The sequence below is a fragment of the Hippopotamus amphibius genome, chromosome 5 (genome assembly GCF_030028045.1).
Source record: "Hippopotamus amphibius kiboko isolate mHipAmp2 chromosome 5, mHipAmp2.hap2, whole genome shotgun sequence".
NCBI classification, from domain to species: Eukaryota; Metazoa; Chordata; class Mammalia; order Artiodactyla; family Hippopotamidae; genus Hippopotamus; species Hippopotamus amphibius.
The window spans coordinates 94,577,061-94,602,457 of record NC_080190.1 but is presented as its reverse complement, the minus strand read 5'-3'; the positions used below and the strand labels follow the sequence as shown (position 1 = coordinate 94,602,457).

Here is a 25,397-nt window from a genome sequence, read left to right as displayed (position 1 = left end):
ATGAGTCAGTGAGTATGTATTTACACGTTAGAGCTAACATGACTGTAAAGTTCAATTGCAGCGGTGTTTAACTTTTACGACCTTCAAAGCGATAGCAGGCTGCCCCCTTCCCACTTAAGACTGGGGGCTCTGCCACACGTGGGGCCCACCTGTCGCGTACGTGCAGCAGGGTTTTGGGGTAAAAAGAAATGAAACCATCCCGGTTCCTGTTTGCAGGAAAGACAAACATGGTAAAATATCTTGTGCTATTCGTGCTATGATGATGGTTAGCACACGATCTCTGGAAACGCAAACGGGGGTTCGTTGTCTCAACCTTGAAAGATGAGCGATTTACACAATAAATAAATAAATAAATATAAAGGATGGGAGTGTGTTTCACGCAGAGCGGGTACCAAGAACTGATGTGTCCAGCCTGATGGAGGCCTTCCCATAGAGGGCAGTGCCACCCAGCAACCTCTCACCTGAGCCGCGACACGAGCGCGGTGTCAGCTATGTTTTCCTGTAGCCACACCAAAAGGCTAAGAAGAAATAGGAGAAATCAGCTTTAAATGTTATTCACCCCACAGATCTAAAATATTACCACTTCAACTCGTAACGGATAGAAAACTTACAAGCGAGGCATTTTACCATCTTCACACCCACCAAGCAACTCCCGCGAGATCAGCCGCGTGTCAGGGCTTCGCAGCCGCCGTGGCCGGGTGTCCGCACTGGACAGAGAGCCCAGGGCTGCAAGCTCGGGGTGGGGGGAGTGCCAGATGTGCTGGAGAAGGGAAGACTCTCATGAGTGAGTCACGGGAAATGGGGACACACGTGGGGGTCGGTGCTTGCAGGGTCCAGCTCGATTTGAAGGTGGCGGGAATCTGGGCCATGGAGAAGGAAGCAGAGCTGGGAAGACAAACCCTGAGGCCAAAACTTCTGCAGGAGTTTGGTGGGTCCCGTGGGCAGGGGGCAGGGGGGGCGGTGCACAGCGAAGGAGCCGGTGGAGACAGGGGTTCCGGTTCCCAGTGTTGGAACAGGAGGCTGCAGGGGACGGGGGTGGGAGCTGGACGGGTCCGCACGGGCCCGTTCTGCTCACACACAGACACGTCTACAGACAAGTGCACTTAAAGGGGTCACCGCACTCGCCTCTCCCTGCTCTGGGGCCTGAGCGGTTAGAAGCAGAGGCACCCCGGTGGCCCCCAGACCTCAGTCTTGACTACCACCTCCAGGAGAAACGGCTGAGTCTACAACTTGGCTGGGCACCGGGGGTGGCTCTGCGGTCAGACTGCACGAGGTCTGCATGGATGGGAAGTTGCTTTGCAAAAACGCTGGAGAACACGGTGTGAGTCTGACCTTGCTTGGAACATCTGGGAGCCCCCAGAATCTTCTCCTACTCAGTAGACATTCTAAAGAACCCACTGGGGGCAAAGCCTTCGCCCACGAGACTCTAGGTCTGCCCATCAGTGCTGGCGGACCCCACCCTGGAAGCTTCACCACCAGGTCAGAGAGAGTAGGAAGCCCCCAGTCTCCACCCCAGACCCACCCCGTCTCACGGGCTCTAAACTGCACTTTCTTATACTATCACCTTGCAGAATCTGTGAAGTGAGACTGTTTCATGTTTGATAAAATCTGAGTCAATGATTTACTGTAAATCACATTCTAGAATGTGATTAATAAAATCAAGTAAAGCCCATGGAAAAGGAGAGGAGGCCATAGACAAAGCATCAGGGATTTGCCTGGGCTCATGAAGACGGTGGGACAGAGGGTGAACGTGGAGGCAGGTGTGCAGGAGCCGGACGGGGGCCTGGAGGCTCAGAGCCGTGCTCCCAGGAGGCAGCCCCTGGGGACGTGAAGGGCTGTGCAGAGCAGGGCCATCGGGGTGAGGCGGAGACCAGCTGGTGCTCCAGGGAAAGGACACGGGCGTGCAGTCGGGCAGGGGGGCTGGGGCTGCTCAGAGCTTGGGAAGCGGGACAAAACAGAACAAGGATGCTGTGAGTTGTCAGGACTCATGGGCCGACCGCAGGCTCTGTGATCCAGAGGATTTTGGAAGGTCCTTCTGCAGGGTGTGGACATGAGGTTGTGGATGGCCGGAGGGAAGCAGGGAGACCCTAGGAGGGCAGGCAGCCAGGCCAGGCAGGGTGAGCCCATGGATGTCAGTGGGGCGGCTGGTGAGGACGCCGGGGGACCCGCAGGGAGGGGAAATGGGCTGGTCAGCAACTGGGCATGTGGAGGGGGACAACAGCTGCCACTATTGTCTCTATTTGAGTGGACTGAGTGGGCAGTGGCCTCATTTCCTGAAACAGGAATTCTTGGGGCGGGGGGAGCCACCTCTGAGATTCCCGTCAGGTGCCCTAGTGGACACCCCAAGAGGGCAGGTGGACTGTGGGTGGGGCTCTGTGGACAGGCTGGGGACGAACAGGGACTTCTCCGTGAAATCAGGACCGGGCCTGGATGGGACCCTCCACGTAGGGGTACTTGAGCCAGGCTGGGATGGCAGGCTGAGCGGGGGCAGCGAGGGCGCGCCGGGTCTGAGATGCTGCCCCCGGGTCTCCAGGGAGCCGCCGGGCGCCCGGATGGGGAGACCGCGGGTGAGCGGACCCGAGAACCAGGTGGACGTGGCAGACGGCCCTCTGCTGAGGCGGCCTTCGTGGGCGGCGGGACCCCAGCCACGAAGCCATTTCCCCTCGACGCACCAGTATCTCCACCCCCGGGGAGCTCCTGGCCTGTCCCCAGGCGCACGCTGGCCTGGCTGGTCATTGGGTCGTTCTGAGCCGTTCTCCCCTCTGCCCCTCGAGCCTCTGAGCCCCGGGGCCACTCCGCGCCTTTGGAGCGTGAATTAAAGTGGGATGTCTCAGCCCCGAGGTGCCTGGACGTCCCTCAGGCCCTGGCCAAGGCCTTGAAATCCCAGAGAACCTGCAGATCCACGTTCAGAGATGCACTCTCTGGGAGGAGCGTGCAGAGTTTTACTGGAATTGTGAGAGATTCTTCTCAGGCTGCACTTCAGTTACTGACTGTAATCGTATTTCCTCCATGTCAGCCGCAGCGCCTGGGGCGGGGGCAGGGGGTGGCGGGCTGCCCCATCTACCCACGCGACCTCTACGCCCACTGCAGGCACGAGGCAGGTTTGAACGGACGGGGCGTCTTTCTCGCTCCCCCCCAGGGTGCAGGGTGGCCCTTGGGAGGCCCCACGTGGCAGGAACGCAGGTCCACCCTCACCCGCCAGACAGACGCGGCCAACACCCCGGACCTCTGCCCCAGAGACGGGCCAGCCCGTCAGCCCAGCCCCCACTCTGGGCTGACGTCAAAGCAAAATCCACTCGCTGTCTCTGTTCACTTAGGAAGAGCTGAGCCCCAGCCTAGCCCGCGTCACGTACCCGCCAAGTGTCCCCGCGGCCATGGGCAGGGCTGAGCGAGAAAGGCCGGCCACGGTGAGCGCCTCCCGTCGAGATGATCAGACCCCTTCTGAGGCTGCATTTCTGCCTTTTGAGGCTTTTCCACAACCACCCGCCACCTCCATCCACCCGTCAACAAGCCTTGGGAAGGACAGGCTGACCTTGGTCACAGCGTCCCTGAACTTGAAGACTTCCTGACCATAGGGCAGAAAATCCTCAGATGGTTCAAGGCCACCCCCCAGCCCCCCGGGAGAAATCCAGCTTGACCCTTGGGACCACTGAATGGGGAGCAACAGTGATTTTTGACACAAGGAGTGTTTTTGCAAAGTAGAAACCAAATCCATGTGCTCATTGCAGATGGATATTCAGGAAGACACCAAGCACCTGAGCCACAACAGCCGTCAGCCTCCCTCAGCACACAGACCCCGGCAGCCCCAGGGCCGAGACGGCCCGCCCACAAGGGGCAGCTCATGGCCGTGATCCTCGCCGGGAGCTGGTTTCCGTGGGAGCATCTCCTGCCCAAGTGCAACGTGCGCCGTAGTGAGGAGCCTGAGTCCTCTCTGCAGAGGCCATAAATGACCCGTCAGCACGCAGTAGGTTTCCTAATTCACAAGCGCCAGACACCCACATCCTTCACTGCGCGAGGCCCCCGACGCCAGGACAGTGGGCTCACTAAACGCCAGCCCATGGCAACCCCCCTCCTAGGCAAACCAAAATATGCCAACAGGAAAATGCAGAAAACAGATCAGCCATGTCCTTGAACAAGGTTCCGGTTTTCTCACGCCTCCAAACTATTTTCTCACACCAGGGCTGTTATTTTCTCCCCACTGATTCTTACGTGAGGGTGAAATCCATGTAACGTTCCCCTCGTGCCTGCGCAGGTGGCTGAAAGACTCCTCCATGGGACAGCCACCAAACACCCCGAACCAGGCCCGACGCCCCCCGAACTCCTGTCCTGCAGTCTTGTGGACGTCCTTTCCCTGTGTGGACGAAGGATGTCTCCTGCCTTGGGGTCCCCAACAATGCCAAGCCCCGAGGGGAATTCAGGACAGAGAAAAGCAGGCAGCATTCTGCACTCTGGATACTGGCCCAGGAAGCGAGGGCGGGTGCATGTCAAGGACCAATTCCGACGAGCCCAGACTCTTGCACCTTCCATGCCTAGAAAAGCACTAAAATCATTAACTGGAGATGTCTGTGTCCATGATTAGCAGAAGTCTTTTGCTGTTTGGCTAGATTTTTTTTCAGCAAAAAGCTCCTATACAACCTGTCTCCACCCTGACCTCTCTGGAACCATCCCTCTGAGCTACTGAGAGCCTGCCTCCTGGGCTACAGTCTTAGGTAAGGTCTCCGAACAAAACACAACTCAGACTTTCAGATTATATGTTCTCTTCAGTGGACACCTAGAAGCAAAGGTGTGTCCACAGGGCCCCAAACCCGCTCGCATCCAACGGCAGGGGGTAGGTGACAAGTTGGATATTTCTGTGAAAGTCGCAGACAGCTGCAGCGTGTGTGCAGGGCGACAGCCTCAGGTGAAAGGGCCTTAGCAGGTCTCCCGACAGCGGGGACGCCAGCCTCTCTGGCTGAGCCCAAGCAGCAGTGGGCTCCCAGCACCCTGGTCCAGGAGGCAGGAGGGAGACCCCCAGGCCAAGAGAAGAGCAGCCTGGTTTGGTTTTCGGTCACCCAGGGCAATGATGAGAACTGGGAACTCCCCAGGTCAGAACAGTGAGAGCAGCAAAGTCACACATTGCTTGTTACTTCACTGCGAAAACCTCACCTTTTGTTTTCTTTTAAGGAGGGTCGTCCAACAGGTTAAATGTGTTGAGCTAAACTATCTCCTAAAAAGTCTCATAACTTGAATGTCTGGTGGCCATAGTCTTCTTCCTCTGCAGCCTGTGCCCCAAGGTTCATCTTAAATATAGAAACGCCCTTCTCCACTCTCCCTGGCCATCCTTCCTTTCCAGCTCATCCGAGTGCGCGGCCAGGCTCCGTTCCTGTTCTCAGCAAAGCACGCAGCCGCCTCCGCCAGAGTTCCTGCAGCTGCCTCCCCTCAGAGCTTGTGCTCCAGTTTCCCTGCTTGAAAGGTGTCCCAGAAAGGCTGCTCCACCCCGTTCCCGGGGGAGCCCAGAATCCCCAGAGACGGCAGATAACAGCTGGTCCGCAAACCCTCGGCCAAACTTTGGAGGCCACAACCGACAAACTGCAGGGATTGAATTGAGGGAGGCGGGGCGCCTTTCCCGAGCTGCTCCGGAAGGCGGGAGGGATGCGGCCGGGGTGCGGTGGCCCTGCTCTGTCGGCTCGCTTGCTCGTCCCCGGGCTGGCTCCCGTGATAGTGTAATCATTTCCATCTTGGTAACCGCTGCCCTGTCACAGTGCTGACTTCATAGGAGGCTGGGCCAGAGGAGAAGCCGAGCCATGAGCAAAGGATGCTTGTGAGAGCACAGCTACTCTCAGCCATGGAGAGAGGGATTTGAGAAGCTAATCGGGCCAAGAACTTTTTTTTTCTCATGTTCTCAGAGTTAGCGCCACGTGCAGGCTCAGCGCTGACACACCCGGGACAGTTGGGGATAAACGAGCCTCCAAGGACGTGTGTGAACAGGAGCATGGGGTCAGCTGCCGCCCGGGCCTCCCTCCCACACAGGAGGGACCTGTTCTCTTACGATTTGGAAATAAAGGATATTTATTCTCCTGAGTCCACATCTCAAGGTGGAAAACAGCTAATTCCGACCGACAAACACTCACAGACCATTTACTCACCTCTGAGCAGACATCAGGGGTGAAAGTGTCCAGCGTGAGGGGCAGGAGGAAGGGACGTGGCTGAGCCGTGTGGAAAGGCCACGGGTGTGCTCTGCAGCCACCAAATCTCTCAGACCATGTGCGTCCCCGGGTTTGGGGACTGGAGGGTCCCCGCAAGTGCTGACCTGTGGCTGCCCATCGTAAGGCGGGTCAGGACAGAGGTACTTGCCCCAAACAGATGAGGAAAAACCCAGAGTCTTTAGCACTGAGGCTGTCAAGTGGCCAAAGAGCACACCCCCCTTCCAGGGCTCACCTCGCTGTCCTCTTGTCACAACAGAGTGACTGGGAAACAAGAGTCATGGTTGAAACCATCTCTAAGAAAAAAAGTCCACTTCACAGTGGGGGCGGGGGGCTGGGACTCCCCTCGGGGGGCGTCCAGGTAGGGATGCCTGTGCTCACGGGGGCGGGGAGCGGGTTCGCACCGGAAGTGCCTCCTGTGAGTGAGGAGGAAGGTGTGCAGTCAGCACGGGGTGAGAGGGAGAGGAAGCAGCTCTGAACCGTGTCCTGAAACACAATGTGCTCCACGCTGACCCCCCAAATAGCTGCAGGAAAAGTATTTTGACTTTCATATCCTTTCGGCGGACACAGAGCTGTGTGCGTCGTGTATATTTAAGTAGCTGTGCTTTCAGGACGGCGGCTGAGAGTGACCGTGGTCCTGAAGCAGGAGGGGCTGACGCTAACGCTGGGTGCACACAAGCCACCTGGCGCGTCTACACAAGCAGATCCGAAAGGCACGTCTGCGCTGGCGTCACACAGACGGAAGATTCCCCTGGACTGTCCTCAAGCCGCCCAGGTCCGGCTCCCCTCCACCTGCCCCGGCTCTGTGGCTCTGAACCTGACTGCATCTCACCTGTGAAATGCGAATCAGGCCAATACTCACCTCATGGTCTGAGAAGCAATAAGGACCATTTCACGTGAACGCCGTCGTCAGGGAAGGGAAGGATGCTTTGTATCAGGTGTGGCTACAAAATAATTTACTAATAAAATCGCATGACTCTTTTGTTACAAATATAGCAGAATCCAAAAGGCCATGTCCCCAACCTTTTACGTTTTCAAAGTAACCGGTTGAAATTTTAAAACTGATACATTTCACAATTTTGAGCCACAGGAAAGACAGGAACTGTTTTCTTAGGTGCTAACTTGACTCTTTTACACTGAGGGCATTCTAGGACAGTGTCAGCGCAGAGCAGTCAAAAGAAAATCCTCTTTGGCCGGAGGCGCCCACCGTCCGGCCCCTCACCGTCTCCAGCGACAGCCCTGTGCACGGGGCCACGGTGCGCGCCCGGACCCTCACAGCGGCCTCTTGGGGCTGAGTCAGGCCCAGCATGTCTGGGTTCCTCGCAGCCGTGGCCCCTGCTCTCCCCGCCGCCCCCACGGCAGCCAACAGCCAGCGTGGACGCTTGGACTAAGACAAGCCTTGGAAAGCACGGCTCCTCGAGGTCGCCAGCTTGGTGCCTGGAGACCCTGAGCCCGTGTGAGCAGCCGCTGGACTGTCCTGCCGGGTGAGGAGAGAGCCCACGCGGGTCCTGTCCCCAGGGGACACCAGCCCCATCCAGGAGCAGAGCTGCCTGGCCAGCCGGGCCCGAGGGGCGTGACTGGTGCCCAGGTGCTTGCGGGGCCGCAGCCCCAGCCACTCACACGCCGACCCCTGGATCGTGAACCACAGCCGTGGACGGCCCTGAGGCCAGGTCTCCCCTTCCGCCCTCGGCCCCCTGGTCACTGTCAGCACAGGGGCAGGTGGTCCCCACGGGGGTGCATTGGGCCGGGGGCCGGCAGCGGGTAGAGACCCCTGAGGCCTTTGCTTTACTCACAGGGACTTGGGGGCTGCTGTGGCCCTGTCTCCAAGAACGGCGTGGCCCCCGGGCCTAAGACAGCTCTGCGGCCATCGTGTGTGTAGATGGGGCCTGGCCTCCTCCTGACCCCTCCAGGGCCACCTCCCCAGAGATACGGTCCTGGACAGCACCATCCCCACAGGCCCTGCTCCTGCTCTACCTCTCAGGCTGTGTCCCCGGTAACCATGGTGGGGAGGGTCTGTGCGCCTCTGCAGACCACGTACATCCCCGCAGGACAGGGGCTCCACACGGGCGGAGACGGCCTACCCAAGCCGTAAAGCCTGGACTCTAGCGCGGAAGGACGGTGAGCGGCCCTGGGCCCTGATGTGCATGTGTGGGGGCGGGTGGTCAGCTCCGCGTCTCCCACAGGACCTGTCCTGTCCAGGCTCCCGGCCGCGGTGACGCTTAGTGTGACCCTGGTACCCACCCTGACCCAGGCGGCGGAGGGACAGGTTCTCCGGGGGAATCGGGGCCGTGGCCACACACACAGGGCAGATGGGTGGCCGGGGAGGTGGGGCCCTGGCCACTGACCGGCGGGCCCACGGGCCGGCCTGGCCTCCTCCCTGCTCTGCGGACAGCAGCCAGGGCCTCCTCTAGCCCCGCAGACAGACGGGCAGCCCCGGGCCTTCACCTCATGTTCTGTGGCTGAAAAACAGAAGGAAAACCCTGCAGGATCTGAGCCGACTCTGAACAGGATGCGTGGGGGGTGCTGCCCGTGCTGAGTGGAAGGATGGAGTCGGGGTCACGCCCTCCCTGTGGGGGTGGGATGTGGTCGGGGGCGGCCCTTCCTGCTGACCCCCGCTTCCCGAACCCTTGGCTGTCTGTGACTGACACGGTCAAGTTAACACAGATACACAGCGAGGAATTTAGGTGTCAAAGCCAACGACGGGATGCCAGCACACACCTCTGTGGTCCCGAGGGCATGTCCTTTACTCCACATGCCATCACTTCCACCTCCCGCCTCTGTCTTCCAGCCAACACACCCCCCTCGGGGCGTGAGACGTGTTTCCCGGAGGAAGCTGAGACAGCCAGGGTGGGGGGTGGGGGCTGCTGAGAGGCCAGGCTCCATGCACAGGACCCTCGTGGGGGTCAGCACCTGGTCCAGGGGGCAGAGCCCACCGAGGACGGTACCCGGAGAGGAGTGGGAGGCCAGGTGCTCTGGGGGGTCCTGGAGCCCCCACATCACATGGCCCTGCCAGGTGGTGCCCCCAGGGATTAGATGAGGCCATCCAGGTGATGCGTTGGAAACACAGGAAGCCCTTGGTCAGTCTCCACTGCTCTCATTGTCATGGGTGATGGCAGGACACCCCCCCCCCAAAAGCCCCGACCCTTTCCCTGTCCCCGGACACTCCCCGCAAGATCAGAGATGAGCGCACAGGCTCACTAAGGGAAGCAGGTGCCGGGATGGCCCCCACCACAGGGCAGGTGCCAATGCCATCCCTGGGACCCTCCGGTGTGGTCACCACCAGGCTGAGCAGAGTCTGTCCCCACATTCAGGAGCACAGGGGGTCCAGGGTGGGGGTGCTCCCTGCAAAGAGAACCACACCTGCTCCCAGACACAGAATCAGGCCCAAACTGCTGTGTGACCTTGGGCAGAACATCTGACCTTCCTGGGCTGTCCTGCAGGTGGAGAGCAGCCCCGTAATGAAGACCAGACACAAGCGGGCCGACTCTGTCTGCAGAAGGAATTTGGACTCCTGCGTTCCTGCCCTCTGTTCCCTGTGCTTCCATTGCAATGTTTTGGGAACCTCTCCGCTGGCCACAAGTTTACATAACCTCTCATCTGCCAATTCTAGTAGAGAAAAATGCTTGAGGTTTTACAGAGCAGTTATGTTCACATAAAAACAGCATCAAATCCTGCACTGTAATATGTGAAATAAATCCAATAAAAGGAAACACCACTGGGAAGGAGGCTGTTCTGTACCTATAACCATGACCAGAACAGCCTCGTAATCATCAGAGGGACCAAGGGCAGAGAATCCCCACAGAGGACCAAGTGAGGTCACCTTTCTGGTCCCTTCCTCATCAGTTACTGGTACTGAGCGTGAGTCTGAGCGTGAGTCTGGTTTCTGGACATCACGCACTCTCGCTCCCTGGCTCACAAGGCTCACTCACTGATGCACCCTCTCCCCGACACGATTCTCGTGGCTGCAGGACCAGCGCCCGTGTGTGCCCTTGGATGCATGGCGGAGCTCGGGGTGGGCTGGTGAATGATGGGGGCCAGGACAGCAGGAAGTCCCAACACATGGGAGTCCGTGGGCAGCTCTTCACCCGACCTCGGAGCCAGGGTTCTCGAAATGGGTGATAGATCCGACCTGAAGTGGTGGCAGAAGTGGGAAGAGCATTTCAAGCAGAGAGGACAGTCATTGTAAACCCTCAGAGTGAAGAGAGCATTTCTGTAAATGTACGGGGTCTGAGGGCTGCGGTGGTCGGTGGGGTAGGAAGGCAGTCAGGAAAGGGTCCAGGAAGGTGTGCAAAGGCCTCTGGACTTTATCTCCTTGAGAGTAACGGAGACCCATGGACACACGTGGGGCAACCACAGCACACGGGGTCCAGGAAACAAGGGGAGAGGTGTGACCAAGGAGGCAGGGTTGGCACCTCCCAAGGCTGCAGGAGGTCAAGGCCAGGTGGTGGGGGAGGGGCGGGGGGAGCAGCTCCAGCTGTTCGACAGACACCAGAGCTCACTGACTTGACACAATTGAGGTCAGTGTCCTGCTCACACCAAGTCCTCAGCAGACGCTCAGGGAGCAGCTGTCCTCAGCGTGGCCCCTCGGGGTGCACGTCTCCCACGCTGTGGTTTGCTCCACACAGCCCAGGAACCGGAAAGGACGGGCGAGCCCACGCTCCTCCTGCCCGCATCCACGAGCCGGGACAGTCACATGGCTCAGGAGCTGAGGAAACAGTCTGCCGTACCCTCGTGATGAAAAGGACACTCATACGGTCTCTGCTACAAGACTGGAAAGAGGTCCTTTTGATTTAGCAACAAAGACACTTACTGACTGTATCAGTCAGCTATCACTGCTTGACAAATCACCCCAAAATGTGGTGCTTTACAAAAGCAATGATACATGTTTGTCACGGGTGTATGGCGTGGCTGGCTGCTGCCACCACGGGCAGAGCTTCAGCTGATTCAATTGGGCTCGTAATTCCATTGTCGACACTGGTCAGCTGAGGGTCCACTGGGCCAGCCTGGACTCTTCCCCACAGCAGGGCCAGGGTCCCAAGACGAAGATGGGGTGCACACAAGACCCTCAGGGCTGGGCCTGGGTTGGGGACTCTGTGCACATCTTATCGGCCAAAGCAGATCACCAGACGGCCAGGACGCAGGGGCAGAGGGTGGGGAATCAGACCCCCCTGCCCCAATCACAGGGCCAACGACCTAGCCCCCTTCTCAGGGAGGGCGGGGTATGGAGCTCGTGAGAGAGGTGGCTCTGAGCAGAGGCCCTGGGCTCACGAGGAAACCTGGTCGTTACCTGCGGTGTCTCTGCAGGGACCAGGTGAGGGGAGGAAAGGGACCCAGAGGAGAAGAGAAGCGCAGGGCACGGGTGGCAGGAGGCGGCGCGCTGCTGAGTGCACCGTGCAGAAGCAGCAAGTTGAAAATCAGAAACAAACAAAATTAGAAGCACTGCAGCGACCACCCCACCTGACTCCAGAAGTTCAAACACAAGAAACTGAAGCCATGATCGGCCTGATAAAGGAGTGGGGAGAACAGACTGGAAATGCACGGGGACACTGGGAGGGTGCGGCCCTGAGGAGGACACCCAACCAAGGGCATCACTGGGCTGTCCCAGCCTCACTCATTCCCACGGAGACGCGTCCAGCATTTCTCCAGGAGCTCGGACGTGGCCTCCGTTCTCTGAGCAGCCACTCCGTGGCGGCCTGTCCCTGACTGCGAGCCCCGCCCTCTGGGGGAGAAGGTACCAAAGCTGGAGCGGTGAGCAGGGAAGTGCGGACAGAACTGGCCATGACCGATGATTCAAATATTCCCACTCAGATGACTTGGGCTCAGAGAGGGAGGCTCCGTCCTTCTCGTCTTATGCACCCCACTCCCTCCTCCAGCAGTCAGCAAGGCCGGGCCAGGCTGCGGACAGCACCCGTGTCCCTGTGGACGTGCTGTGAGGGCATCCGCTCACAGGGGTATGTCCAAAGCCGCCGACGGGAGGGAGGCCCTGGGCTCCGATGAAGACCCACCCCACGACCTGCAGGCTGCCTCCCCTCTGGGCAAGGTCCCTCACTTCCCGCGAGCTGTGTCACCCTGGCCGTCCTTCCTGCGGGCACCCCCCCTCAGCTCCGAGCCATCCACACAACACAGCTGGGGCAGTTAGAATGTAGGGCGTCCCCCCATGCTCTCCACAAAGCTTGGCTTTCAGCAAATTAAGTTGTCAAATAAAATTTGGATTTGACTGTCAAAAACAAGACGTCTTCTCGTTTGTCCAGGGTGTACTTTTTTCCTGCAGAATCTAAATAAAGCCAGCGTCTTCCAAGGTTGTAAAGCTTGTAGAGATGACAGTATGTCTGGGAAACACGCCCCAGTTACAAAACTCTGCTGCGTCCCCACAACTAGCAGTGGGCCTGACTCTGCTTCCCATGAAAGTAGCACCCGTGACTGTGTTTCAGCCCTTTGTTGGGGGCTGGGGAGGGGGGCAGGGGGATTATTTGAACACACAGTTCCTGGAGGATGGTCTTAGGCTTCCCCTGACGTTTTTGCTGTAAATTCCCCCAGTTTCTCTTACCTGACCGTCCATCCATTTGTCCATGCAGCATATGCCTAGTGAGTGCCTGCAGTTCCCCAGGTCTTGTGCTGGGACCCAGACACGCAGTGCAAATGTGACACGTGACACGGACCATGCAGAAGGCAGACAAGGAGATACACTAGTCGTCGTGTTAGCATCTCCACGCAGCTCGGCCTCTTCTAACCACCAGGCCCCCCTCTCATCTGGGGTGTCGCTATTGCTCGGTGCCGGCCGGGCCCCACCCCCCCACCCTCACACGAGCCCCTGGATGTTCTCATCAGTATCCCAGGTGAGTCTAAGGGGGCTGCACACCCAGTCCCTCCGGGGAGAGGCCTGGTCACCGCTTCACAGCCCAGCTGAGGAACGAACGCCCCACTTCCAGAACATTTGCTTTAAATCATCCTCCGTCAAATGACTGCAAGACTAAACGGCCCCTAGAGACCACGCAGACACACAGGGCATGGGACCCACCTGTCTCCCTCTAACGCCTCTGGGAAAATGCAATGGCCGAGACTGTGGTCCAGGTTCTGGACTGAAGCTTGGTCGCAGCTTTAGAACTTTAGTCCCTGCTGCGCACCTGCGCATCTGGGAAAGGGGAGGCTTCAGAGCCACTTCCCTCTACAGATCCAGCAGAGGGAAAACCCACTGATTCCAGGGGAGAAAGCTGCAAAAACACTCTTTCTTAACGTCTTCTTTGGACTAAACATTCGAGGAAAGTATTACTGTAAGAATATATCGTAAAACTTCAAGAAACAATCAAATAGAAAAAAAGTAATCCTCTAGAGCATGTCCGACTTTCATTTTGTTTGGTTCGTTTTTTATTCATTTTGGCAGGAACAAAGACAGCTCTCTCAGAAGCGAGATCAGGATGAAGCCAAGCGGTGCAGGAGGATATAGCCAGGAGGGCTGCCGGCAGACGTCCGCACAGAGGGGTCGATGCGGGCTCCCAAAGGACAAGGACCGTAAGGACCAATGGCCACGCTTCGAAATGAAAATAAACGTTTTAACGGAGAGGGCACTTGGCGTCTCTCATTAGAAGCAGGAAGATGGTTTTAAAGCACCATTTGAATAGCTGTTGTTTGGAGAAGATTCTGGACAAAGAGCCGTCACGGTGGAGGGGGTGTCAGCCACCAGCTGGGTGACAGGCTCTTGTCTCCAATGCGGGTGCCTGGATGCTGAGAAGTCGCATTTATTTCTCTCAAAAAGAGCAAACCGTTTTACAGAGATGTCATTAATTTTCAGAACCCACCCTGAGAGGGGAGGGAAGGCAGAGAGAAGCATCTCGGTGGCTGAGACAGCAACGTGGACAGCCCCCAGTCTCTGAGAAGGCAGCTCACCCCAAGGGCCTGCTAGCATCGCCAAGAATTTACAAAGGGTCCTGCATGAAGTCAGTAGAGCTGGCCTGGTGGGTTTTTGCTTTTTTTTTTTTGGTTGGGTGGGGGTGTTTCGTTTTGTTTTAATGAAGTTAAACAAATATAGGCATTTAAAGTGTAACTGTATTACCTTGAGAAGAATTGTAGTCAATTTACATCTCTACTATGGTCGGGTCAGAAAATCGTAAACATACAACGTGATCTCTGGAGGACAAAAGTGGCAAAATTTCCAATTTATGTCTTTTAACTTAAAGATGATTATGTTGCATGCTGGGGTGGGGGGGGGTCTGTGTTTTTTTAATCTAGGTAACATTTCAAAAACTAACGTAGATTAAGTGGGTCTGAGTGTAATTAAATTTATGAATACAGAGAAAAATATGAAGTTTTATTAACTGTGGAAGGAATGTGGGCCCTTAGCTGCCCAGCCAGTTCACAAAGACCAAGGAGATCGGCTTACAGGGGTTAAATAAACACAATATTTTATATTATAGTTCAAATGAATCAACTTGCAGCAAGACTCAGAGTCTAAAATTGGCTTATGAGATTGGCCGTCTCCAGGGCCTTGCAGAGCCTGCGGGGAGGGCCGGCCCCAGGGCAGCAGGACCCTCTGCTCAGGGCCTCCTGGGATGGTCTTTCCACTTCAGGGGAGGGCGCACGTCCCACGGTGCTTCAGAAGCAAGGATGTGAAGCAACACGTTTAGGCACAGAAGGAAGTGCAGCGCGGTGTATGGTGGGGGCCAGGCAGGGCGGGGCAGGTCTGCACACGGAGAGGAGAGGGCGCCGCATGCGATCTGACCCCACCGCGGAGGTGGGTTGACTTTCAGAGATCTTAGCAGATGCCCTCGGGCCCACGATGCAGGGAACCCGGGCGATGCTGTGCTGCGGAAGCTGGACCGGGCGGCGGGAGAGGCGGCCTCCCCGGTGCCCTGCCAGCCAAGCCCCCCCAGCCCGCCGAGCCCCCCAGCTGGGACGCCCCTCCTCAAGGCCGCGTGGCCCACCCGGAGCTTATTTATCTCGCAGATGGCTGCTTTGCCAGCAAGCCCCACCGATGAATGTCTCCGGAGTGAGAACCCCAGCTCCACTGGGGGCTGGGAGTCACGTTTCAGAACTGCGGGGAAAGAGAGAAAAAAAGTGTTTCCTAAGTGAAGAGACGCGTCCATCTCGCGAGGCCGGGCCCGCTCCGGACAGAGGACCCCACGCGGGCCCGGCGCCTCTGCAAGGACCGCCCCCTGCGCTGCAAGCATCTCTTAGTTCTTCTGCGGCAAAGTGGCGCATTGCTTAAACTTCCTGTGGTTAAAAGTGCTTTTCAAGAATGCGTTTCCGAAACTAAAAAAATGACCTGAGACTATGCAGTGTTTTTCTTAACAGGGACCAGAAAGGCCTGATTCTCTGTGTCCTCGAGGGGCTGGTTCCGAGCTCACAGTGAGGGGCGGGCTGGGGGGCAAGGGAGCCGCAAACAGCCGCTGCCAGTTCCCAACCCCCCACCCCGGGAGGGGCGGGCAGGCCCCCCCAACCCTCACTTCCCTCCGTAGCCCACCCCCCCCCCAGCACGTCTCTGTCTCCCTCGCCCACCCCGGCTCCCCACCCCCGCCCGGGTCCCTTCCCCCACCCAGGCCTCCCTCCGACCCTGGCTCCTCGCGCCCCAGGACCCCGCGCCCCACCCCCACCCGGCTCCCCCCGGGCCGCCCCCTCCCCTGCAGGCTCCTCCGCCGCCTCCCGGCCGTCCACCTCCCTCCCTGGACCGTCCCCGCCTGCCTATCATCTTGCTCTAATTGTTTCCAGATTCGTGTGGGAGGTCAGGCCCGGGAGTGCTGCTCCGTGCCAAGTGTATAAACAGAGCAGTGTTTCCAGATGGCCGCTGGCTCCAGCCTGGCGAGCAGGTTGATTGGGACCAGAATAACAACAGGTGGAGAGCAGACAATGAATTCCTTGACACTTACTTACTGCCTTAACTTTTTCTTCCCCTCACAGCCCTCAGCCCCATCTGCCACAGTCCAGACAGATTTCCAAACGAACAAGGGGGGAGGCGTGGAAGGCAAAGAAAACACGTTATTTCCCTAAAGGTGGGGGGGGGTGCGGGGCGGGGGGTGGGCTGGGCACCCCCACCCGGTCCTGTCCCTAGCCCACCGCAGCAGTTAAGTAGGGCGGCTCATCTCAGCAAGTGTTCTGGGAAATGCCTCATGGTTCTCTGGAAGGGGGTGGACCAGGTAATCCCATCCCATCACCACGCTCAAGGATCCAATAGCAGGGACCCGGCTGGAGTCCGACCCGTCCAGTGAGCAAAGTCCGCCCTGGGAGACCCTTGGACCACAGAACCGAGCGAGGTGGAGAGGTCGGTGGGGGCTGGGGTGAAACGGGGCTTCACTAAAGGGGCCGCTGCTTAGAAGTGCTCACCCCAAAGGCCCTGCAGCGGCTCCCACGAGGGGATGGGCGCCCAGTCACGGGGTCCCCGGGGCCACCCAGAGCCCCTGAGGGCGGCGAGGCCGTGATCCCAGCTAGAAGCCAGGCTGGCTCAGGCGGGAACCCTCCCAGGTTTAAATCCCTGACCTACAGAAAGCGCCTGTGAAAATAAAGCATATAAATATCAAAAGCACGTCTTTAAATGTCTCTGAGTTAAGACTAGATTATCTTCTGCGAGTCTTTGAATCTGACTTTCTACTTATAAAATGTAACCCGACACCGAGCTTTGAAGATCCAGGATCTGGGACCAGGACTCAGCAGTTTATCTGAACTGACAGGAGGCTGGTGCCCGGGGGTCCATCCACCCACCCCGGCCCTGGTCCCGGCCCGACTCACCGGAACACCCTGCAGAGATGCAGTGTAACATTCTGCTTCACGGCAAAATGCAGGGAATCTAAGCGGGGCCTGGATAATGTGGTCTTTCTAAGGGAAGAACACAAACTTGTGGGTCTTTAATTACCTTTGCTCGTTTTCCGCACGGCAGTTGCTGACGGACGCTCATCCGCAAACCTCCAAGAGTCACAGGAGGAATTCTTCACAAGACAAATCACGCTTTAAACAAAAGGGCAAGAAAGTGAGTTAGAGGGACTGAACTCCAGACTGGGAAGGTGAATGGAGGGGAGAGGAGGGGAGGGTGGGGGAGGGGGAGGGGGCAGGCAACCATCCCACTCCAGCCCCACAGTCAGTGCCCCCCGGAGGCTGTGGCTCAGAGGAGCACCTGTGGGCACTACTGGGCGGGTCCGGGAGAGACAGGTGCCCCACGTGTACGCACGGCAGCCTCCTCCCACCCAGGAGCATCGGAAGGAGCTGGGTCTGTCACAGCCAACGAGTGCTGCCACGCCATCACCCGGGAACAGGTTCCTCCTCGAGCATGAAGCGCCGGCAGCTGGAGAGCACGGCAGTCACCCCAGCACCTGGCGGGCTACCCTGCGGCCTGAAGCAGCCACAGGGCATCCTCCACGGGACCACCCTCGTTATAGGGAGATGTTTCCCATGTGTGCTCTGCAAGCGGTCGTGGAATCGTGTTCCCACCCACAAGGCCCTGAGACCCCGCCGCCTTGGGCACCCACTGGACTCACCAGAACCAGACACACAACTCTTCCCCCAAAGTGCAAGTACCAGGCTAAGCTGAAAGCTACTTCCATAGCTTACAATCTCAGCATCCTCTCTAGATGGTTAGTGGAGACCGGAATGTGTTCTGTCTGTCTACACAATTATAAATATGAAGCAAAAAAAAAAAAAAAAAAAAAAAGGGAGCTCGTGATAACATTAGCAAGTGTCACGGCCTTTCCTAATTTCACTGACAGATGAAAGCAGTTCACGTATTCGGGTCAGATGTGTCTCCTTTCCCACGTGCCGACGTGACTCTGAGCTTCCCTTGAGGCCAAAGTGTGGGACCTAAAACACAGGAAAAGAAACATCTTCTTCAGAGAACTTTATTTTTCAAGTTGGAATTTATCACACCTTTTCAAACGTAGAGCAGAATATCTCAGCAAACACAATGTGTTTGTGATTTTTACGTACTGGTGGTTCTTAGGCAGAATAATGAGGCCATAAAGCAGGCCAGCCGAGGCCCGAGTGTGCAGAGGGGCCTTAAATCACGGTGTTTACTAGCGGCCCTGTCCTAGGGAGCGCGCGTAAATGCTTCCTGGGACGATGCTTAGGCAGAAGTTAGCCAGTTAACCAGCCAAGCACCTCTTTATGTAAGGCTTGAAACACTTCTAACCAGAATGAGGGGATTTTTTTCCCCCTTAAACTTGGCAAGCAACTGAAAAGACTAGTGTGGAAGAGGTGAGAAATGCCATTTCCAAGTCCTGAAGCCAAGTCAGCTGCCCACGGTGACTTAACCCAGATTCCCGCACAATGGGGCGTTTGTCAGCCCCCAGCTCAGACCTGGGGACACAGTCGAGGCTGCGAAGGTGTGTGATAAGCCCATCCTCTCCATCGCATGCTTCACCCCTCCAGCCGTTCCTCCCTCTGCTGCAGTGATGCAGTGTCCTCCCAGACAGAAGCCACCGGCCGCACCCACCTGGCTGCCTCTGGGGCTGCCGGGCCGCCAGCCCCGCCCAGAGACCCCATGGCCACCAGCGGGGGACAGTGGCCTGGGTGTGGCCGGGTCGGCCATCTCTCGAGCTTCCTTCCCTGGACCCAGGGCACAGCCAGCAGGCGACCAGGCGATGGCGAGTCCGCGGCCCCCGGGGAGAGACACGGAGTCCTGTGGGCCTCTCGCTGGGCAAAGGCCCTAGCAGAGGCGCGTCCCCGACCCACAGCCGGGCGGGCACAGCCCCAGCAGGTGCCCGAGTGCACCGGCCTCTGTCGGTCACTCCTGCTGGAATCGGGACGTCGGGCTGTGCTGCAGCGTGTTCCTGTCCGTGTCCGCCTCCAGGGGAGCTTTGGTGGCAGAGTGGCCAAATTTGCACCCCCACTGGGGCAGGAAAGACGGAACTGCAGTTGCAGGGGGAGATGACTTCAGCTTGTGCCCGACAAAGCCATGCGTACGGGCCCCCGACACTGACCACAAACAGTCACGGAGCCACGGAGCGAGCGCCTGTGTCCGAACAGGCACCAGGTAGCGGGGACAGTACTTTCCAACTTCCAAGTCGGCTGTTTGGAGTTACACCTCTCAATGCTGCTCGGTCATGCTGCCTTTGAAGCAACTGTTAAAAGCAGCCAAGAAAACACCTCTGACTCCACGCGTCTGCTGAGGAACCAGACTTTGCTCTCAGCAATATGCCTGGTGTGTGACCATCATGGAAGTCAATTTAAACTTTCTGGCATGACCACTCGCTCAGCGGGGAGAGCAAGGGCTCCGTTGTTGAAGACTTCTAGTCGCGGATCTGGCCAGACACACATCTAATCTCCTGGGGCAGGGCGGGGCGGGGGTGCAGGGGTGCAGAGGCCAAGCACACAGGCGTCTGACCTGCCCCGAGGGAGCGACCCCTGGCACGGCTGGCCCGGGCTCCCTGCTTCCTCCGCCTCAGAGAGTCCCAGCCATTTCTCTCAAAGTAGCAGGCATGTGCTCGTGAGCATAAAGAATTGATTGTGAGTCAAAGATTTTTTTAAAATCTATCAAATGCTATTCTGTTCTACAACAACAAAACCAGAGCTCCTGGAATCTGAAATGAAGAATCTTAGAAACTCTGTAGAAATCAAAAGGATGACACCCCAAGCTGGAAGCAGGGGATCCAGAGAGACACCACGAATTTTAAAAAATAAAATTAATTCCATCACAAAAGAGAACGTCCCAACTCAAAATGTTTAGGTGAAATCACGTGAGATATTATTTGAAAAAAAAAGATTTCCCTCTGCATTTTTTAAAGAACTTTTACTCTCTTTCGACGTCGCGGGGCTTCTGTAACTTAGGATGTTTCCAAAAGCAGAGATCTGCTTTCGTTTTGGGGGGGGAGGGGGGACGTGCAATGTTTGTAACATTGTTGAGTCACAGCTGCTTTCCTCACAGGCCCTTATCTGCACCCCCTGGAGCCCCACGAGGGCCTCCCTGGAGTCACCCCATCTTCAAATCCCCACCTTGGTGCTGCGGCCAGCAGGGTGGGAAACGCCTTTGTCCCCAAACCTGGGGACATATTCCACGTCTGATGTAGTGACATGTCCTTGCAGGCCATCACCTCCTCTGAGGGACAGATAAGTGAATTATAAATAATACAATTAAAATTTGTCCTAACATTGAAATAAGTTCTTGTTACAATTGGACAAAGTTATTTTATTTGGAAAGGACCAAAAGTGACTGGTGTCCCACTTGTTTCTGATAAAGATTTTTAAATAGCCAAAAGGATTAGGAAAGTAGTACTTAGCAGTAATAACTTATTCCCAATAAAAGCGATCTTTGGCCAAGACCCAACTAAAAGTTATGTAACCCAAATAAAACTCATGACAGTTGAGAAGGGCCTGCTTTCCTAAAACTCAAATGTCCTCAAGCAGATTTCCTAATAGCTACCTGATGGCACTTGACTCGGAAAAATACAGAAAAAGAGAGGGACAGGGAGACAGAGACAGACGGAGGAGACAGGAAGGACAGAGGGGACGCTTTCACAGTGGTAAGAAAGGCCACCCCAAGGAAGAACTGAACGCTTTTCAGGGAATCAGGTCATGCCAGGAGGGCACCAAGCATCCCAGCCCAACCCACACCTCCCCTCGAGGACGCAGAGGAGCCCCGACGAGCCGGCAGGAAGACGTGGCGTTTCCCTGGGAGAAGCCATGAGGAGAAAGCCTGGGCAACCTCTATGGGGCGAGCATGTCCCTCCTGATAGAAGAAAAAGTTCCTGACAGCAGGCTGGTGGGGACGGGACACTCGGGCACCTGCAGGACACCTGCCCTGAAGCCACCAGCCTGAGAAGGGGCTGAAGCATAAAGCAGCAGCCCGGAGGATGCCTTTCCTCGATTCGGGGGCTCTGGGGTCACAGCCACAGCCTCTGACCATCACCAGGAAGACAGGACACCCACAGGGGGGCTGCTGAAGGCCCCAGAGAGGAGACCCCAGGACTAGAGGCTCCACCTCAGCTCGGACCCAGAGTCAAACTCAGGTTGGGCCCCCAGCCTGGCTGACAGAGCGTCCTGACCGTCCAGGGCGGGCAGCCCACAGCCCATAGAGACCCAAGCCCGGGAGGCGTCTGAGAAGGAGGCAGAGGGTGACAGGAGAGCTGGCCAGGCTGTCCAGCTGAGTCCTGTGGCCCGAGGGCCGGGTCTCCAGGTGTGAATGAAGACGACACCCCCCAGGTCAGGGGCTGTGACCACGTGGGATTTGTCCATAAATGGCCAGTCAATGGCCAGAGATTACTTTTTAGAAAATCAAGTAGATGTATGTTGAACTTTGAAAAATAAATACTGCACCTACTTTAGAAGGAATTCAAGAAGCTGAAATATTTTAAACATACAAATCGTAATTCAGAATTGTAGCAATAGTGTAAGATGTAAAATGTAAAGAATAGACACTTTCCAAATTCTAGGTTTTGCAACGTCCCTGACACATCCAGCACGTGGAGACTGTGCCAAATCTGCTCCAAGTGCTCCCGATACAACTCGCTGACCAGACGGAGCCAAGGCTGGGAGAGCAGGACCCGGTGGGGCCCTGACCCCACAGCCCACAGGACAAGGCCTTTCAGTGGGGGAGGCGTGACTGTGGCCCTTTCCATGGAAGTTCCCTGGAAGAGCAGTCAAGCCATTTGCTTGGGCAAGAGATTCCTGGAAAAATAAAATTATGCTCTGAAATCAGAGGAATGGCACAAAATCATGCTGGCTTCAGTGCTGTGTCTGGGCAGAGCGTGGGCCGAGGTTCTCCACTAAGAAACTGTTGTCAATAATGTACAAATAATGTGACAAATGGTCAAGATGACAAACATACCATTTAATAGGAATTCAGAATTAAAATTCTAGAAAAACTCATATCAGCACTGGGGTTGGCAAAGTCAAAGAGTTAATTCACTTTCACTGAGCACTTGCTCATGACTGACAGTTTCACAAATTCCTCGTTTTGGAGGCTGAGGCTGGAGTTTCCGAGGTGGGGCCGTTAGGCGTGAGGGGCCTCGATCCACACCCAGGACTCAAGACTCGTGCTCTGAGCCCGGCTCTGTTCACTGTCCCAGGACCACCTCCAAATACAAAGCGCCCGCGAAGGGAACGGCCCCAAGAGCGCAGGCAGGATTCCCGGCAGGTCAGCCCAGCCCCAGGCCCAGGCTGCCCCGCTGCCCCCGCCTTCCTCCCCCAGGTGGTCGCGGGGCTGCCGAAGGCGCTCTGCCAGCCCCGCCAACACGGGCACCCCCACCCCACCGACGACACCCTCGACCCAGGGCCAGCGGCTCCAGCCCAGCGGCCTCAGCACCTCGGGGCCGCCTGCCCGGCTGCGGCCCAGGAGCAGAAGCACCCCCTCCGTAGGTTTGACCCCGGGAGCCTCAGGGGGATTCAGGGAGAAGAGGGTCGCCAGCTCCCCCAGGACGCCCCGAGGACAAGCTGTGCCTTCTGCCTTCTCCTGAGTTTTCGAGCTGGATCTGAGCCGGCCTGTCCGTGCTTGGCAGACCCACACACCCAAGTGACTCTAGCCTGAGCCGTGGGGGACACGTGGAAGCTGGGGTCGCCCCACTCACCCTCCCAAGAGGTCACAGCGCCCGAAGGCTCAGGTCGGACTCTTTCAGAAGAATCTGAAACCTACATGTCATCTTACGTGATGACACGTGAGCCTCCCCTCTCAGGCTGCAGGAGTGTTTACCAGGCTTCAGTCACCAACAGGGCAGGAAGTGTCTTCCTCTGGTCCGTGATCACACACAGATGCCCAAGGGCCCTTCCTCGTCCCCTGCAGCAGAGCACACACGGGAGGGCCAGGGTGAACTCCCCTCCTTCCTCCCGGCCGCGGGCCTCATGGGAAGCAGTTGAGTCACCAGTAAAAACAGTACCAGTGAGGACCTTACATCATCTGCTGAGCATCTCGTGTCCAAGCTTTACGTCTGCGGCCTCGTTTAGGTCTTACTAATACTTACTAAGAAATTTTGAATCCTCACCAGCGCAGCAGAGTCCACCCCCTTTCAGAGATGGCCCACCTGTCCTGCCTGTGGCCAGTTGCCCACACTTGTGACTTGTTGGTGGCAAAGCTGGGGTGTGAGGCCCCTTCCTCCATGCCCACGCCCACACCCACGCCCCCGAGGACGAGCCCCGTCCGTCCACTGGGCCCAGCAGGCACGGTTCTGAGAGGAGGCGGGAGGACTCAGCGCTCGTGTGAAAAGGTGCTGCGGTCAGGACTTCTCTTAGGCAGGGTGTGAAGTTGTTACTCTTACCTATTCTCCCCCCACGTCTATTAAACTTTGTTACTTGCTGATCCGGTGGTTTCTGATCTTTGTGCAGCAGGCATGATCGTGCAGTGATTCTCTAGACGTAGAACCAGGATGAGCAGGGTGACAGCCTCCGCGTCTCCCTGGCAGGTAAGGCGGCACAACTGAGAGCGATGCCCATCCCCCTATAACTCCTGTTCTGACGTATGGTGCGTGTTTGTTTGCTTCGTTCCAGCGAGCTGAAGGATTGCAGAAGCGTGATTCTTTTCTCGAGCTCCTGGCGGTGGGGGGGAGGGAATGCAGCAGAATGAGCATGGACACAGAGAAGACAACGTCCTCCCGTGAACGATGCCACGTGGTCCACAGCACACCCCTCCCTCCAGACGGTCTGATTTTTCACCCTGTTTATTGTCATCAAGCTCTTTTCCACCTCTCAGCAAACTGCAAGGAAGGATGAATGTGCAAATTTGGGTGGGTCTGTGGAATTTCAGCAGAATTCACTGTTACTGTGGAAAAATCAATTTTGCCTCCACAAATTTACTCTGAGTAAATTTGTGCTTTTTGACTTTCCTTTGGACCAGTTTTACCATCTGTTGGGTTCCCTTATTGACTAAAGAGTAAGAGAAAAATCTTCAGCATGTGCTCATCTTTATATCTATATGAGAATCACACTATCCCATTTTTCTGAAAACTATCTTTTGACAGAGATTCACCCAGAAATTGGCCCATCAGACCGTCTCCTACTTGTCCAGGGCCTGAAGTCAAAGCTAACATGGCGTCTCCATCCCTAATCCGACCTCTTGTCTGGCGGACTAAGCCTCTCAGAGCACCCCCCACCTGGTATCATTCGATGTCTATTTGTAAGTCACTTTTCTTGCGTCCTTCTGAAACTTAAGGCAGTGTGTTGGCGCCATCAGGATGGAATGTCGCAGGTACAGTCGGGAGGACCTTTACTGTGTCTGTGTTTTTTTACAAATTGAAGGTTTGTGGCAACTGTGTGTTGTCAGCTGATGGCTGGCATTTTTTTAGCAAGAAGGTATTTTTAAATTAAGCTGAGTGCATTTTTTTAGACGTAATGCTGTTGCTCACCTAACAGACTCCAGCGTAGCGTAAACGTTTAACTTGCATACACCCTGGGAAACCCAACATTCGTGTGCCTCACCTGATTGTGGTGTGTCCTGCACTGCAGTGCCTGGAACCAAACCCACGGTATCTCTGCGGTGTGTCTGTACAGAATCAATGGCCTTGGTTTTTCTAGTGGGAGAAAAAGCAGGTAAAGAAATATTAGAAAATATTTTGAGTTATTTGGGAAGTTGTCTAGATCAGTAAACCACGTTCCAGCATTAGGCTTTCAGGAAATGTCTTACCCTGAATGTTCTTTCAATAATAACATTGAAATAACTCCATAAGTGATAAAGTCTCTAATGCTTTTTAAAATAAAACATGTTTATAGAGATAACGTCTGGGGTCTTGTGACCACACTTAGGATGTCACACTGTTGCAGGGTTTTGAGGCAGGTTCAGTTCACATGGATAGAAAGCACCTTTCATTTAGAGCAACTTTAAGTCTGGTGTTTCGGAGAAGAGCTAATTGGTTTCAAAGGCCTCTTACAGAACAGATGGGATGTTGCTGACGTAACTGAAGATTCAGAAATAAGTGACTTGACAGGTCACTGAGCCCTGCATTGCTTAACCAAGAACATCATTTACTTCACTTGACTCTTGTTTAACTGAAAATTAATACTAAAGTAAAAATTGGAGAAGGAAAATTAATTCTATCCTAAAAACTGTACAGCAGACACCACAAAGGGTAATTCTTAACACAATCTACTAATTTTTCTTCAGTTCTTTCCCTGAACAGCAAAGAGGAGTTTCATCCCTGACTTTTTAAAAACAATCTGCTGTAAACATGAATCTCCTTTGAAGCAATGGATTAAAACTCACAGCAGATTTCCAGCACATCCCCTCCAGGCATCCAACCTGACAGGAGACCCAGGCGCCACAGTTGACTCCCTTAGTGGTGCATCGTCCACCTAAAAAAAGCCGCAATCTAGAAGCAA

At 56.1% G+C, this 25,397-nt stretch overlaps 1 protein-coding gene across 8 annotated transcripts in view; it reads right to left on the bottom strand.

Annotated features, from left to right (window-relative positions):
* Window positions 1–14,507: 14,507 nt before the first annotated feature.
* Window positions 14,508–25,397, bottom strand: part of LOC130854432 (uncharacterized) — a 49,851-nt gene continuing 38,961 nt past the window's right edge. For 2 of the 8 annotated variants that reach the window (XR_009054007.1, XR_009054009.1), the window contains exons 2-6: window positions 24,501–24,592; window positions 23,345–23,615; window positions 17,642–17,960; window positions 17,023–17,114; window positions 14,508–15,210 (exon numbers count right to left, since the gene is read on the bottom strand). Coding sequence is in view for 1 of the 8 variants with exons in the window: in XM_057737233.1 (XP_057593216.1) it covers window positions 14,714–15,210; window positions 17,023–17,114; window positions 17,281–17,360 (669 nt within the window). In the remaining 7 variants the exon portion in view is untranslated. Of the gene's footprint in view, window positions 15,211–16,065; window positions 16,087–16,496; window positions 16,663–16,898; window positions 17,115–17,280; window positions 17,512–17,641; window positions 17,961–23,344; window positions 23,616–24,500; window positions 24,593–25,397 lie in introns of those variants that run through there. The other 6 variants (XR_009054006.1, XR_009054008.1, XR_009054011.1 and 3 more) reach the window with 5 other exon arrangements.